Source organism: Hevea brasiliensis, chromosome 9, assembly GCF_030052815.1.
Source record: "Hevea brasiliensis isolate MT/VB/25A 57/8 chromosome 9, ASM3005281v1, whole genome shotgun sequence".
NCBI lineage: Eukaryota > Viridiplantae > Streptophyta > Magnoliopsida > Malpighiales > Euphorbiaceae > Hevea > Hevea brasiliensis.
In genome coordinates this window covers 12,730,112-12,747,270 of record NC_079501.1, presented here as the reverse complement: position 1 = coordinate 12,747,270, position 17,159 = coordinate 12,730,112, and the positions used below count along the sequence as shown (strand labels likewise).

Genomic DNA, 17,159 nt, shown 5'->3' with positions numbered 1-17,159 from the left:
CCAGGCCTCTAAAATGGATCAGTGCAATCTTTAGAGCACCACCTCTGAACAATATGTCACTTTAGAAATACCTTCTCCATTAATTCCCATATACAGAAATGAAGGATATTCTCATTTTCACTTTGGAGCAGTTAGACTTATCCTCACTCTTTATGGCAGACGAGAACTTCCTGTCACTGACAGAGTATCTCTCCTGGATACTCGATTTCTTTGATATGAACATGCTGTGATAGGGACATGTTTGACTACATTACATGTAGGAAGTGTGGTTCTCACATTCTTCCCTAATTACAACCTTTCCTTTCGAGATCTTCATCTGGGCAGATCCTTAAAGGTGCAAGTTCAATTAACTGAAGTTGAACAAGTAACTATGATGACCACTCTGCATCACCAGATTATCTACCGTCTTCAAGATCATGCAGTAGATCTAGCCCAAGCCTCAGTCTCTAATGATGCGCTACTGGTTTTTACTGATACAGAGACAACACCCACTATAGTTCAAATCTCCAAACAACTTCCCAGAAATGAACTCGAGCAACTCATCTCTAAAGTCTGGCTTACCAATTATGAAAAACTCCATATCAATTCACAACCCATACATATTACAGAATCATCCTTCAGAAGGAACCCTAATGGAACAGTTCAAATTACGTTCCAACCTCACACTCAACAGGCTCCTTGCCTACCAGATATTTGCCAAGTCATATTTAGCTCAGTATTTGAAATTTATTAAAATAATTAATAATTCTCAATATAATTATAAATAAATAATTTTGTATTTCATATTAATTAAATTAATTGAATAAACTAATTTTTATGATGTGCTTAAATTTATAAATTTAAATTGTAAATATTAAATTTTAAAATTTATAAGTTTATAAATATCTTAATCATTAAAAAATTTTAAATTTAAAATGAAAGTTATTTTTATTTTTTAATTAAAATATTTAAAATTTAAATTTAAACTCATATATTCAAATCTATAAATTCAAATATAGCATTAATTTACTTTCATTGGTTATAGTTAGATTAAAAGAAGATATTCATTTTTTCTTTTCTTTTCTTTTTTCTATTCATTTTGAGATTCTTTGACTAGCCATCGGTCAACATTCTGACCACTGACCAGTAATTAGCCCTCTCCTTTCTATGTATATTTTTAATTATTTATTTAATTTAATTAAAAATTTTCAATTTATGTTAATTTTAATTTAAAAAATAAAAAATAATCTTTTTAAATTTTGAATTTAAATTAAAAGATAAGAAAATTAATCTATAAATTTTAATTTTTAAATTAAATTAATCTTAAATTAAAATATCAGAGTCACTTTGAATAAAAAATTAAAAATAGGTTCAGTTGAATTTTCATAGTAAATATATAGAGATAAAATTAAATATTTTCGTTTTCTATTATATTTTATTTTAAGAAATACCTATTTTCACAACTAAATTTGTTAATGTCACAATCAATCTAATAAATAATTTATAAAAAAGACTAAAACAATTTCAAATAATTTTTTTATAAATAAAAAATAATATTTAAATTCAATTCAAAATATATTTTCTATATTAATAGTCTATGTTTATTTTTATCTTTACAACAATCTTTTCATTTATTTATTTTAAAAATATGCACATTATAATTTTTTTTCAAAATAAATTTTTATTAATATATATCATTTTTGGTTTAAAATTTATAAAATCTGTTTATATCAGTGTGTAACTGTAACTTTTATATATATATATATTTTTTTTTTTTGAAAGTCCAATTAGTTAGTATCTAAACTGCTCCATTTATATGAGTGAAAAAAAAATGAATATATTAATTTCTTGAATGAATTTGTAATAGATAATTATGTAATATTTATTTAAATATTTAAATTTTTATTGATTTAATGTTTTTATAAAATTTGATTTTAAAGAATCATTCTAAAAATTATTTGCTCATGGATAATTATATATTTGTTAATATTAAAAAATAATTATGTATAAAATAATAAGTGAATAATACATAGATAAAAAGTTTATTAATATATTTTTCTTGACAAGAATAATTATATTATATTTTAGTAAGCTATGAAATAATAGTCTATAGTTTAAATTTAAATAAAAAAGTTATATTTAATTGTTAAATTATTAATTTATCAATAATAAAGTGTAAAATTTCTTTTATAGACCACAAAATTTTTTATTTAATTAAACAATTTTAAAATTTTATTTTATTTTAACATTTATCAATAAATATGAGAGAAAATATAACATATAAATATAATTTAAATGAGGTTGCCATATTTTGTATTTTATTATAAATAATTAATATTTAATGATACTTTAATCTCTTTTATTGTAATAATAATATATTAAGTTATGAAAATTAGCACTCTTTATTTTATTATCTTCTCAATAATCTTATATTTATATCCTTTTAAATAAATTTATAATATTATCTTAATTTATTTTTCTTAATAGATTTAAATTAAACATCTAATACTTGTAACTTGGTTTAAATTAATAAATATTTAAATTTTTAGATGACTAGCACATGTTTAATTAAAATTTTTTTTCTAAGCTTGTTTAATTAAATTGCTTAGCCTGCATGTTCACCGGAGAGGGCTGTACTGACTACTTTCCCCTCTGCAACATACATCTTACCCTTGAAATCCTCAACTACCCTCTTTCTAACCTCTCATTATCCAATATATGATTTATTTTATTTTTTGCACGGAAACGGAGAAAAGAGGGCGTTTGATCGAGCACCATTGGCTACTGTGTCGTTTCCCATCGCTCCTAAGGTAAAATCTTTAACAATTATCCAATTTCTCTGCAAATGGAAGTTGATTATGGATGGTTCGGTGTTATTTGATTTTCAGTTTGATATAGCAGATTTGTCAACATTTTTTACAACCCAAAATTGTCATTGTTCTTGATGTATCGTGAAAACTCCAGTTGATTTTTTTTCGATGATTTAATGTTGTGCAGTTTTAACTGTTAGATTCATGGTTCCGTCAATTACATCGCTTTTGGGTCTTCTTCAATCTGTTAATTTTCAGTATCTTTGCTTGAGATGGGTCTCAATTCGCCTTCCGTTATGTACTTTCGATTCTCTGTTTCACTGAGTACAGTCTTTTTTTCTTTTCTTTTCTTTTTTTGCCAACTAGAAATGGAAGTTTCATTAAACTAAAGAGAGAAGAAAAAAAAAAAGTTTGTTTGCTCCAAAGGATTACAAGCAAAATCATTATCATGGAGCATTCTTTGAGCTAAATTATGAGGTATGGGCTACCACGTTACATTAACAAAATCAGCAACTAATTCAGAAATATCATGAAAAATGTCTTGAAGATCACCTGGAGTCGACCCTCTACCCACTTGTTATTTGAAGTTTGACATTCATTTTTGGTTTACAGCTTGCATGAGCTAACTTTATTGTAATATTAACTAGTATGCTTATCTTGAAAAAAAAAAAAAAAAAAAAAAAAAAACAAAAAAAACTAGTGTGCTTTTCTGTCATGGGTCTTTGGCATACTCTTAAGTCAAATTATACATGTCTTTTTGGATTTCGTTGCGAAAGGTCTTTTGTAAATCTTTCTTTTATTTTTTTTTTTAATTTTTTTTCACATTCTATAAGTCTTCCTGAACTGTTAAGATTCTATATCATTTTCACTTTTCAGTCTCAGCTTTGTGTTCCTAGAATCCTAGTATGTAAAACAGAGTAGCTTATAGAATTTTGTGCATTACTGGAGCTAATTCCAAATTGGTAAAATGATTTGTGGTATGGGAATGGTGAGGACTTCGAAAATTATTGGTGGCACAATTCATGAATATGTTAGAGCAGTTTTGATACCAAGACATTTTAGTTCAAAATCAAGTTGATTAGCATTCAACAAATTTGTGAGGGAAAAATAAGAAAATGCTTGTTTTTTTCTAAATGAAATGAAAAGAAAAGAGAAGAAAAGAAAAGTTCAAAGTCAATCTGGGGGTTGGATAGCTTGGGTTCGGACTCAAATCTGTTCATGAGTTGGGTTGTGGATAGAAAATGTGGTATGAAGCATTGAAATCATCCAATTCTTCACTAATTAAGTATATGGGAAGGGTTAAGGTTGATTTGGGTTAAATAGGTATGTATATATCCGTATAACCCAGCTCATAACCACAGATTTACTCCCTTCAATTTACTCAGCTGCCTGCGTCAGCTTAATTTTGGAAAATTTTACAAAATTTATTGTTAATAGCTAAAATTCTTCACAATATCTTCAACCTAGACTTCCTTCACATCCTTTTTTTTTTCTTAAGATGTAAGCTTGAGATATGGCAAGTTCAGGTGGCCATTAGAGGGTGAAATGGAAAACTAAGTGTTCAAAAAATGAACATTGAAGCTTTTAGGATCCGCTTTAATGTTATAGCATTAGCTTATAAGTATAGATAAAAGTAGTATATTTTCTTTCTAGAATTTAGAATTGTATTTGGACTAGACTAATATTTTAGGGATTGAATACTTGCCTTGTTGTGTACATAGTTGAGAGTACAGACCCTTGCTTTGTGGTTTTCTCTCCCAATTCTTTGAATTTAAAAAAAAAAAAAAAAAAAAAAAAAACCTGATCTAATGCTTCATAGATCACCTGTGATATGGTGAACTCCCTCAACTTTATGGATGAGAGAGAAATTATGAAGGCCTCTCTAGACTTCTGATGATGAGATATGAGATTTGATTGAACAACATGTCAATTTCTTTATAATTGAGAATTTTTTGGGACTTAACCCTGTGTTCTGCTATACTCAAGGATGCCAAAGTCAAATATGATAAATTTGTGAGGACCTCAGGTACCTTTGAAGTTGGAATTATTGAGTGGTACTAGCATTTGCAAAAGAGAGTGATCAATTGTATAGCATTTCTTCTTGTGCTTTCCAAGTTCAGATTTTGTATGCTCCTGATGGATTTATTTATATATCTGCAACAGATCCAAGTTTTCTAGTGGCATTTTTTTAATAGAAAAGTTTCTAATGATTTGCATGGTTAATTCCTATTACAATGCTTCATCTACTTGCTATTTGTCCATGGCAGGTTGCCTGTACATTCTCTCAATGGAAGATGACATGATAATGGACAAAAAGCGCAGAAAAACTGCTTCAGCAGATTTTCTTTTACAGTGGAGCCAGTGGCAACTGCTTGATTCCATTCTCCCTACTGGTGGTTTTGCTCATTCTTTTGGTCTTGAGGCAGCAATTCAAGCACGCATAATCTTGGGTCATGAAGATTTTAAGAATCAGGTGATTCATATTTTGGAGAATACAGGAAGTTTGCTTCTTCCTTTTGTGTACTCTGCAACCAACTCTCCTGATTTGGATACCTGGCAAAGGCTTGACAGAATATTGGATGCTACTTTAACCAATGAAGTAAGTCGAAAGGCATCTATTGCGCAAGGATCAGCTCTTATGAGGGTGGCTGCAGCTGTTTTTACTGAAGTCCCTTGTCTTAAAACGATGAGAGATGCATGTATTGGTTCTGGGGCTGTTTCTTTTCACCATGCTCCCATCTTTGGCATGATATGTGGACTTCTTGGGATGGATAGTGAGACTTCTCAAAAAGCTTACATTTTTATCACAATGAGGGATGCAATTTCTGCTGCAACAAGGCTGAATTTGGTTGGACCTCTAGGTGCAGCTGTATTGCAGCATCAGCTGTGTCTTGTTGCTGAAACTGTATTGAAAAAGTGGATGGACCATACAGTTGAGGAAGCGTGCCAAACAGCTCCTTTGCTTGATACTCTACAGGGCTGCCATAGCTATTTGTTTTCTAGATTGTTTTGCTCTTGATATCTCAGGTAAACGCATACATTCTTCATAAATGCTCATTTTTCTTATTTTCAATGGTTTCACAATATGTGGATGTATGACTGAGAGAGGAAGAGAAAATGGGAGAGAAACAAATGCATTTTTACTCTATTGGTTTATTAAGTAAATCGTTCATAAGTTTCTTAGAGTGATAGATTTTGTTATAATCTGGAATGAAATATAGGCAAAAATAATATATCATTGTTCCAGTAATTTTATGAGACTAATCGATTTTCCTTTAAGATACACAAAAAGAAATTAGCATTTAGTCATCAATGAAGTTTTGGTTTGACATCAGAAATGTTACATGCTATGTGAGATTTCTCCATCTATTGTCATTGCAAATGAAGAAACCTTCCACACCATACCCCATATCAATCTTCTTGGAAAAATGTGAATTTTTAATTAGAGCATCTACATGTGACCATGCCCTGAGTTAATAACTCGTAAGTGGACCTCAGCCCCTATTGTGTTGAAGGATTTGCAGGCTAGAATTATATATTTGTTAGTAAGATAAGATTGATCTGATTAAACATGGACAATGCATGGGGTTGGTCCATCAAAAAAACTTCTACTGGAGTATTAGCAAATCAAACCTTTTAGCTCACATAAGACCCTCATCTGCCCCCATTTGTAAGGACAAACCTTAGCCATATCAGCAATCAGCTTGAAGGTGAAGTTTATATCTCTGCCTGACAATCATGAGAGAAATTTCCAAACATTGTGGATGAGACTTCCTTATCCTGAAAAAAACATTCTCAAGCACGCATGATTTTTTAAGCAAGAAAGGGAATTAAATGGTAATAACATCAGTTTTGTCCCAAGTCATTTTCTTCCATCATGTGTTTGGGTCTTGATGCAGTCTATAGAGCTTTTAACAGTCGTTTAAGTTTCAAAGTGCTGAAGGAAGATGCTTTGGCACTTAGGCTACTCTCATCTACATCAAGTTATGATGAATGAATGATTATCGAGTTCAATTCAATTCAGTTCATTAGATATTCAGACTGCCATTATAGTTCTAAAAATCAAAGTTGAGAATTTTTAGAAGACAATTGAAATTTAGCAGCTTAATGCTTAGAGTATCATGAAATGAATGTTGATGATGTTCAGATAGTTTACAGTTATTCCCTTCCAACTATAAATTACATCACTCTATGAACTCCTGGACCTGAAAGAAGGAAGAAAATTGAAGGGAAAAATGATTCCTGAATTCCCTAGCATCTATCCAATACATAATAAACTACAACTCATACCTCAACAACATGAGGTTTACCAGCTTCATCAGGCAAGCTATCTAAGCTAAAAAGAATGAAGCCAAACCAATATTAATCTACAGCTCAACCTTAACGACATGAAGTTTACCTTCATCAGGCAAGCTATCCAAGCAAAAAGTAAACAAACCAGCAGATGAATCATACATAAAATCAACCACGTTTGAGTCCACAATGCACTTCTTTAGTTTAGTTGCCGAATAAGCACCAAACCTGCCACACCCTTTAACCTCCATGTACACTTCCCCAACCAATTCACTGTTGCAATTTTCTACTCTCTCATCACTTACGCCACTGTTTTCACCCTTATATCCTTCCTCAAACTCTGATAGTTTCGCACCTCCTTTCACTTCATATTTAAGCCTCTCAATGGCTCCACCAGCATTGTACATGTCTATGAGCCCAAAGGGTGCAAAGCTGAATCCGAGTGCTAAAACCTTGATGGGTGTTACAGTGAACATGTCATGCTCAAGAACTTTGAGTGACACCGGCATTGATACATTGTAAGGAAGAGTAGTAAGTTCTCCGGTTCTATGGCCATAAATAACAGAGTCACCGTTCCAGCTGGAATCAGTGGCTGCTTCAGCAATGAGGTGGACATCGCGGCTCCTTATGGCTCCTGTTATAGCCTCATATTTCGTTTGGTGGAATGTGTTCTTCCTTTCAACGCGGTTCCAAGCTGCCCCTTGGCAATTGTAGACTCCTAGGACCCCTGTGTATTTGTTCATGTTCCATATCTTCAACAAGCTGCAACCGAAGAAGATTGTTCTGTTAAGAAAATGTGATAACTTCGGGGAAATAGATGAAGGGGATGTAGTCCAATGTGAAATATCTTTACCTGACACCATCACGGGCGGGGTCAGAGAACAAACAGTCACGGGTAGGGCGGCCAGGCAAACGGGCTCGAAGAATTGAGCCGTCAGGCAGGACCAGCTTCTTCAATACCTTGAAGTCGTGCTTCCCAGGCTCATCACTAGTCGTAAGAATGTTTAAAAATTTTAGCAAAACAAATTAAAGCAAAAGAAGGGTTTTTTTTTGGGTTTGGGGGGAAGGGTGGGGGGGATTAAAGATGAAATACCTGACATAGACAGGGCCACCGCTAATGGCTCTAGCAGATGCGTGATATTCAGCAGCTGGATGGAGGGAGTGGAACATATCCCAATCAGGCTGCATAAATTCTCCTAGAAAAACACTGTTGTAAGCCACTGCAGCAATGTGGATGGTATGTGACACTGAGTCCCGCGGGAAGAAATCATCTGACGCTCTCATCACTGCCGTCTGTTTCGAGCTGTTTCATGTACCCAACATTACGCCAAATAGAAGCTCAATCATTGAATTACTCGAAACAAAGCCTATCAGTTTTTCATTCATGACAAATTTAGTAAAGAGATGGAAACTCACCAATATAAAGCATCAGTATTATGGCTCATGCAGGCAATGCACCCATTATCCGGGAAGTTCTTAGCCACAGATGCATCAAGAGCCTGATGATACTGCCTAGTCAACTCCACCCTTCCTCCCAAACCAGCGCCCAGCGTCTCCAATATGCACTGCACGTCCACCTTAACCCCATCTATACCCGCAGACGCCAAATAACTATGCAACTCATTGTAAAATGTGTGCACATTTTTTGGATTCACAAGCCCCAATCCCTGCACTGCCATTGCATCATTCATCCATGTTGGTTCATTCTCTGTCACCCCTTTTGACACCATCGGATATTTCATCAACGAGTCGTATCTCTCCATCTCCTTCACTCCTGGATGGACCCCACCCCAGTATCCTGTGATCGCGTGCCATACGTAAACGTATTTCAACCCGTGCTTCTGTTTCGCTATGTTTACTATATTCTTTATCCCCACCATTGGATCATCTTTCATTTGGAATTTCGAATTTTCTTTGATCCCAGTCAACCTAAGCAACGGCTGCTGTTTGTTCACTTTTTGATCGTTGGATTTGGCTTCCTCTGGTGGGTCACCACCAACTGATTGCCATCCGTCGTCAATGATCACGAATTTTGGAAGGGTCCCACCTGCGGCTAAACTCTGAAGCCCAGCCTCGACCCCTTCTTGAGTCACTTCCTGGTAAAACGCGTCCCAGGTGCACCACCCAAAATAATCAATGATCCCAGGCAATTTTTTCTCGTGCCGTTGACGGAAAGTTTTCAAGTGCAACTTAACCGCCCTTATCGCATCGGTAATCGTAACAAACGGATCCGTACCGGCGTGAATGAACAAAGAATGTGTAAACGACGACGCTTTGGTGTCCTCATCACCACTTTCCAAACAAAGCTCGAGCTCATCGTTCGTGTTCCCCTGTAAACAAGCTCTGAAAGATCCTTCAATCAAAGGAAGGAAAACGGTGTAAATGATCTGATTCTCTTCGTTTCCATCGTCCGATTCGAGGTGGGACCCATCCTTAGTCTCAACTAGCAAAAACTGCGTCTCCAGAGGAATGTCCCTTCCGTGATCTCCCATTTTCTGAGCCATCCACCAAAGCTTGAACCGGAAAGAGGCCATGAACCGGACTTCACGTAAAGTGCCCAGAGGCACCACATGGCGGCTATTTACCGCATCGAAAACTGCTCCAAGAAAGACTCCGTCTACCGGACCTGAGGACGAACCAGAAGTTGTTATCACATTGTCCGGTACTCCGGTCACGATTGTGCGATCCTTCACGATTAGTTTCCGATCTAAGATTCGAACCGCCGATTTGATTGTCATTGTGTCTAATTGATCCTCTTTCTTAAATGCCGATAAAGATAATGCACGATGCGAAGAAAACCTGGGAACTAGAAGACATAGACAAAAGAATCAAACTTGGTGAGCAACTCAAAATTTCTCGGAATCCAAACAAAGATACAAAGAAAATAGGGAAAAGAAAAATACTACAAAGAGAGCGCTGTTTCTTGATTGTTGTAGTTCTAGTTAATAAAGGGGATAATGATTGAATTGAAGGAAAATGGTATAGATGGGTGAAATTTATAAGAAGGGATTGCGGATTAACACTGGAAGAACATGAATTTGAAATCATCGTTATTGTAAATCTATGTAAGTAGTGTTATTGATTCTGCCCAATTGTTGAAGGCTTTATTTGCGGAGCATATCTAATCCTCGGTCGTTGCTTGTTCAAACTGAAGATTGGACTGCCACATCAGATCCATGCTGTACCAAATCCAAAATTTGAGCCTGCACTTTTTAAACCATTTTTTCTTTCCTGCTTTCATGCATTCTTACATGTGAAATTTTCGAGAGAAAATTGCTCCAAATTTCTTCTTAATTTTAAGTCTCGATCGTTTCAGAAGCTGTTTCTCTTTTTATTTTTCTGCATTATTAGTGAATTTAAAAATTTTAAATTAAATGACAATAAAATTATATCTAAAATTATGATTTAAAATTTGATTTTTCTAAAAATAATTTTAACTAAAACTAAGGCTTCTTAGCCTGAATGCATACGAAGATAATTTAGTATAGATGGAACAGTAGGAAGGGGAAAAAAAACAAGGAAATGAAATAGGAAGGGTACCTGCTTTTCTTGAAATGAATTGTCGATGATGATGTTGTTGTTGTTGTGTTTGTTTGTTGGTTAATTTGAAAAATATGTGAATGAATATAATGTTGGGTAGTAAGGAAAATCCCAGGAGATTATAGTATAGATGAAGTTGAGAGTGGGGGGTTAGGGTTGGGGTTCTCTTATTTATATTGGAGGTGTTGTGATGGGTGTAAAAAACTTTTGATTCCGGGACATCTATTTCTCTTCATCTCCCCCCTTACGTTAATAATTAACTGCAATTTCAACATGGTCAATTGTATTGTTGCTTGTGCTGATCTGTTTCCACGTACGCAGTTTTGACCTTTTCTTCTTAATTAAATAAAAGCGAACTAACGTGTACCTTCGATATTATCATTCCCCGTGGCGCCAGGATGGACTGATCATCTTTTTTATATAATTTTACTAATAATTTATAAATTTAAAGTTACTAAAGTCTGATTTTAATTTTAATAAATAATTTTAATTGTATCATATCATATTTTGATTATATTATTAAATAAAATTAAGCATCAAAATAAAAATTAATTTCAATCAAGTAATTAACATGTATTACATCTTTAATTTTTATAATTAATTTAATCGATAAGTAATTAAATTTATATATTATTATATTAAAAAAAATAATTATTTTTTATTATATTGCATATCCGTTATTATCTAATCATTGTGTATATATTAAATATAATATATGGCAGATGTGAGCTGGACCTAACATAACACGTAACACCTACAATGAGAATTTAGCAAGTGGATTATCATCATCATCCTATTGGTCTTTTCTAAAAGAACTTTGTCACAATTGCCAATTGGATTTCTTCGCAAATTATAACTGGAATCGTAATGTTTCGGCTTTGAAGTTGATTGATAAGCTTGAATATTGGAATCAATTATTCATGTCCACAATCATTCAATCCTCGAATTTTGGATAATCGCTATCATCTATAGTTGTGACTTGTATGCGTGTTTTTATGTCATAAATCATATTATTTGTATTACAATATATAAAATTTATTATCTTATTTTATTTTAATTAAAATTAATTTTAATATTATTACATTAAACATTAGTAACATAAATAAAAATTATTTTCAAAATAGGTATTTAATGTTAACATTTAGCCAATCTCATGAGTCGGACTGACATTAGGACCTGAATCAACATAAAACTCTCGAAATCAATAGTAAGCCTCGTTATTCCCAAATTCATAACCAGACCAAAATCAAAACCTAACATGCAAACAAAATAAAATACCATATTATAAATTTATTTAGGCTAACACAACTTGATAACTATCAGAAATCCATTACTAAGAGAGTCTAGCTCAACCTTGATATACAATATGTATAAACATTTTAATATCATTAATTTTTTATTAATTAATACAACATATTCATAAACTAATGTCATGACAGAGTTCTAATAATTAAACAAATAGATAAATAAATAAACAAATAAATAGATACAATAATAAAAAAATCTACTAAACTAAGAAGTACCGTAACCTGAGAAGGACAATGCAGGTTAAACTTGAAAAATAAACTTGCTCCTCCTGCAACCTAAATGTCACAACCTAACCTATGGGCTGGACCGGCACTAGGACCTGAGCCCGCATAAAACCCTCGAGGCCCGTAGTAAGCCTTATTGTTCCCAAACCCATGACCAAGCCCACAATTCAGGCCCAACATGCATATAAAATAATTTAAATTAACTATTATAATTTTATTTCAGGCCAACTTAACCCAATAATTATCAGAAATTAAAATTAGGGGAGCCCAGTTTAATCATATTACATCTGTAACACCCCATTTGTATAGCTTGGTATATTTCATTATTCCGGTGACTGTTGTCGGTCCGGATAATTAAAGGGATTAGAACCATACTTAAGACAACTGGAGAAGCCATAAACACAAATAATTAGTAATGTCCAATTAGTTAAGTATAAGAAAAATAGAACATAAGAAGTTAAACGAGCCGAGAGTCACAGCGATGGGTGACCTTCTCAGGAACGACTGCGAAGTCGTTTTAAACTCAAATTTCGAACCGTAAAATGTGACGCCACGGTCCTTAGGACCCTTATAAACACAGTGGAAAAGAGAAAATCACGAAAAAGAACTGTTAAGCCAGTCAAATAATTAGGTCAGGGAGCCGGAAGAAATATGAAATTATTTGCAAATCGGGTTGAACCGGCGAAGGGCAATTTGGTTAATTTACCCCGAGAGCTGACTCCTGACCTAATTGTCAAATAAAATCGAAGAAAAGAAAACTTCGGGATCGAGAATTAAATTAAAGAACTAATAGAAAAAAAAAAGAGAATGAAAAAGTTAAAAAAGTATAGGAAGATGACATCATGCATGATATCATGCATGATGCCATAAGTCATATAATTAATAAATTAATTAAATGAATTTTTGGGGTCTTCCATAAGACAAAATAAATAAAAGAAAGGAAAAAAAAATTTCATTGTCTTCTTCCCTTCCAAAACGTTTTCTCTCTCCCTTAGCTCTCTCTCTCAAACTTGATGATTTTAGTTTGATTTCTACATTTTTAACTTATTGAACTTGTAAATAAATTTTAAATAAAAGAAAAATTTGTTGAGTGACCATGAGTGAAATTCGGCCAGCATGTGTATATGGGTATATTTGCATGGTTTGATAGATTTAAATACATATGTGAGCTTGTTTGAGATGAAGAAACATGTATGTATGCATGGAATTAATCAAATGCAATAATTTAGTATGGTTAGGGTTTGGATACTTAGGGTTTAGAGACAAAAAATGTGAAGAAGTGCTAAATGATGTATTTGACATAGTTTAAGGAAAGAAATAGTCATTTGTGACCTAATTAAGTGTGTTAGAAGTGTTTGAATCAAAGTCAAATTCGGATTGGGTATGCACCATGACCAAAAGTCAACTTTGAGGGACCAAAAATGGAATTTTACAAGTCCAATGGATATGGGACCAATTGGGGATGAAAATAGGCACTAAATGACACAATTTTCATTTAGGAAGCCTGCCCAAAAAGTGACTAAAACCTAGTGAACAAAGTGGCCGAAGTCGGAAAATCGCAGGCTGCCTCTGCACAAACTGACCAAATGAACAATATTTGTTCATTTAATCATAACTCGAGCTAGGCAGGTCAAAATGACCTGAAATTTTACCAGTAATTAGATAAGATATAGATCTAAAACTTTTATGAAGAACACTAACCCAAATTATGCCATTAACCCAATCAAAATACTGAGCAAAGTTGGTGACCTGAATCTGCAGAACTGCAGATTGCCATATGAACAGTAAAGTTTCAATGGCTATAACTCTTTCTAGAAAACTCCGATTTATGCGATTCTTGAACCGATGGAAACCTAAGACATATTATAACATTTCATATGAAGAAAATTAGACCAAATTATGGACCTAACTTGATCAAATTGCTGAACGAAGTTGGAATCAATAATCTGCTAGAATAAAATTCTGCAGCATGAATAGTAAACATAATTTGCTTATAACTTGAGCTACAAAACTCCAATTGAGGTGATTCAAAAAGTAGAATAAACTTAAGACAATAAGAAACATTTTCTATGAAGAAAGTTTTGTCAAATTCTAACAGTAAACTGACCAATGAAACAGTACAATTAGGGACACCAAAATTGAAAATTTGACAATTTTGCCTAAAAGGCCTAAGTTTTGAGAAAATGACCAAAACCAACAAGTTTAGTGACCAAAATGTGGTATGTGGGTGAAGTTGGAATTCCCATACCTATTAAGCCTTAGAAAGTCAATAATTTGACTTGAATAGTGCAGTGAATAGTAACCCGAAACACAAAATTTCAAGAACGTCGAATTTAACACGTTAGAGCTAGGTAAAAGTGAAGTTAAATTTATTATTGGATTTATGCTAAGTTATAGTACTGAAACACTATGAAATTGTGTGTTTCAGTGGAAAAGAATACCGGGACAGAACCCGATGAGTCGAGTCAAGGCCAACAGGCGACTCGTTTGAGGTTTGTGCACAACATCACTATGCTTTAAAATGTAGTGATAAAGTGAATGAAATATGTATTTTACATTTGCTTTGAATTGTTGAAAATTTATTTGTGACATTAGTTATGATGTTTTGATTTAAATTGTGAAAGTTATTGTGTATATTTGAAATGACAATGTTTAGCAAATTATTAAGATAAGTTTTGAAATCACAGTGTCATGACCATTTGAACACCTCACTAGCACGACTAGTGGGGGTAATTAGTTTCGAATTTTGATTCCTTCTCTGGAGAAGTGTTGAGGTGTGCCAGTAGAAGAGGATGTGAATGGATATCCATATATTTGAGCTAGCTAGCCTTGTGATGTGATTTCTCTTTAGCCTCTGGCTATTGAGATTCTATTTGTTTCGAATGGCATGATCTAACTGTGGGTTTTATGAAACGTGTTTTGATACTTCGAAATGAACTTGGTTTGCATTAAAACCTCATAATTCATGTTTTGTGTTTAATGCTCATGTTTAGTCAAATTTTTGAATAAATGTGATTTATATTTTGCATAAAGATTATTTTAGTATGTTGTGCACCACTGAGTCCTAGTACTCAGCGATGGCTTCTATTGCTGTTGCAGATACAGAGACTAGAGGAGCAGTGATTGAGTCATTGAGGTGTGAGGAGCTATCACTTAAAGTCTTGAGTATAATTTATACCCTAATCAAATATTTCTTTTGATATATATATTGCACATAAATGTATGGACATGTAAAAATGGGTCTTGAGCAGTTTGTATAAAATTTGTATAAAGTTGTAATATATATTGTAGTTTGAAATTCTCTTAATGTAAATTTTGTAATGATGTATCTAAATTGTTTTGTTTCTAATGAATTATGAATGGAACTATTTTATTTAATTTGAATGAAATGAATTGCTAGTATTTTGATGATCATTGGATAATGGATTTGAAATTTGAAAGTTGATAAATGTGTTGAGAAATTGATTGAGTTTGAGTATGAAATTGAAGCAGTTGTTGAGGAAAATTTTTAGAAGTGCTTTTTACAGGTATTTGAAGAACTGTTTTCTCAAAATACAGAGGGGACTCTGTCAAAATTTTTATAAAATTTGCGTAAAAATAAAATGGGCCAAAAATATTAACTAGTTTTAATTTTAACTAAATATTTTAAGTACTTATTGGAAAATGCTCACCACTTAATAAAAGTAAGAAAATTGTTTTAAAATCCCTTGTAGGGTACTTAATGAGTTATCGGTAGGTGAAGTGCGATAGTTTATTAGGTATTCTATGGGATCATGTTATGCCTTACAGAGGGGTAAGGTGTGACAACATCATTCACAAACTATTTAAAAATCATAAAAAAATTTTATTTATTAATACAAAACTTAAATTCATACAGTTCCTGATAAGATCAATACTACTGCTAGTACATGCGGAGGTCTAAATTACAAATTTAGAGAATAATAATACAATTAAGTAATTATCGATAACCTGCGAAAAAAGAAGCAGGTTATTCTGAAAAAGGTCTCTTCTTATAGCCTGAAAAAAAAAAGGATGAACAGAAGTGAGCGTTCGACTCAGAGAGTAAAATATCAATTTTAAGTACAATTTCTATAGTTATCTAAAACTAATGCGTCCTAACAGTAAAATGCAAAACCATCATACATATCCATACAAGTTACATCATAACAGCAAAAAGGTAATTTAGAGCACACACACACCCAATAATATTCAAACTGTACATATACGAGAGCTGATCCCCTATACAGCTTTCTTAATCCAACCTCTGTCAATGAGTGTCTCTCAAGCTGGACTTTCACTTAATGAACCAATTGCGGAGGCCAGCGAGTGTCTCTTGAGCCGTGCCTACCCTAACTTATCCATAAGAGGACCAGGTCCCAGCGAGTGTCTCTCAAGTCGTGTCTACCCGTTCTATCCATATTTAATACCACACACCACATGCACGTCAATGCACGCACACTGCTCCAAATTACCATAAACAACATCCATGGCACTTCATCAATTAAGAATGCAATATAAAATGTGTCTAGGTTCTAACTACATAGATACATATTTATAAGTGATGCATGAGCATGCTTGAACATATAATAATATTAAAATTATAATTAAAATTAATATTTTACTCACAGTATACCAGAGATGACTGTAGAGGTTGGGTGAAGGAAAACGGTTGACCCTGATCACCTACATAATTTTATTGTGAATTTATTAGTGCTAATTCAAATAAAAATAAATTTAAAGAGGTAATCCTAATTTATGCTAAAAATTTAGCATAGTTTCCCCTATACTTAGGACCTACCCAATCTGCAAAGTGGTTCAAATCACACTTCTAAAATCACATATCTCAACCCACATCTCATTAACAACACAGGGCCCCTCCTGGTGTCATGGGCCTAGGTTTTAGCCCTCACTTGGGACCGTGTGGCACTTGGCTTGAACTCTTTCAAGACAAGTCAGCCAAGAGAATCTGTTCAATAAGATGAATATATTAGCATGGCTTAGCAAG

At 33.2% G+C, this 17,159-nt stretch overlaps 2 protein-coding genes across 4 annotated transcripts; one reads left to right on the top strand and one right to left on the bottom strand.

The window, feature by feature from the left end:
• The first annotated feature begins 2,522 nt into the window (after positions 1-2,522).
• Positions 2,523-5,972, top strand: LOC110653312 (urease accessory protein F). 2 transcript variants are annotated; one of them, XM_021808881.2, is made up of 3 exons: positions 2,523-2,789; positions 3,156-3,266; positions 5,057-5,972. In XM_021808881.2, exon 3 carries the CDS (start codon positions 5,077-5,079, stop codon positions 5,806-5,808), a length of 732 nt encoding a protein of 243 aa, XP_021664573.1. In that variant the 5' UTR covers positions 2,523-2,789; positions 3,156-3,266; positions 5,057-5,076; the 3' UTR covers positions 5,809-5,972. The 2 variants fall into 2 exon arrangements, with proteins under 2 accessions (XP_021664573.1, XP_021664572.1); XM_021808880.2 differs by lacking the exon at positions 3,156-3,266 and having other exon boundaries at positions 2,528-2,789.
• Positions 5,973-6,884: 912 nt separating this feature from the next.
• LOC110653311 (probable galactinol--sucrose galactosyltransferase 6) lies at positions 6,885-10,785 on the bottom strand. Of its 2 annotated transcripts, XM_058152955.1 has the most exons (6): positions 10,623-10,764; positions 9,986-10,421; positions 8,499-9,888; positions 8,176-8,385; positions 7,936-8,070; positions 6,885-7,844 (listed from the first exon to the last, which is right to left on the bottom strand). In XM_058152955.1, exons 2-6 carry the CDS (start codon positions 10,128-10,130, stop codon positions 7,157-7,159), a joined length of 2,568 nt encoding a protein of 855 aa, XP_058008938.1. In that variant the 5' UTR covers positions 10,131-10,421; positions 10,623-10,764; the 3' UTR covers positions 6,885-7,156. The 2 variants fall into 2 exon arrangements, with proteins under 2 accessions (XP_058008938.1, XP_058008939.1); XM_058152956.1 differs by lacking the exon at positions 9,986-10,421 and having other exon boundaries at positions 10,623-10,785.
• Between the last annotated feature and the right edge of the window lie 6,374 nt (positions 10,786-17,159).

Bases quoted from the DNA above. Each gene is read 5' to 3' on its own strand.
- LOC110653312 (XM_021808881.2), top strand. From the start codon at position 5,077: ATGGAAGATGACATGATAATGGACAAAAAGCGCAGAAAAACTGCTTCA.
- LOC110653311 (XM_058152955.1), bottom strand. From the start codon at position 10,130: ATGATTTCAAATTCATGTTCTTCCAGTGTTAATCCGCAATCCCTTCTT. The intron at 8,386-8,498 runs GTGAGTTTCCAT...TACATGAAACAG, and splicing joins AATACTGATGCTTTATATTG to CTCGAAACAGACGGCAGTGA. The intron at 7,845-7,935 runs GTAAAGATATTT...CTTCGGTTGCAG, and splicing joins CCCGCCCGTGATGGTGTCAG to CTTGTTGAAGATATGGAACA.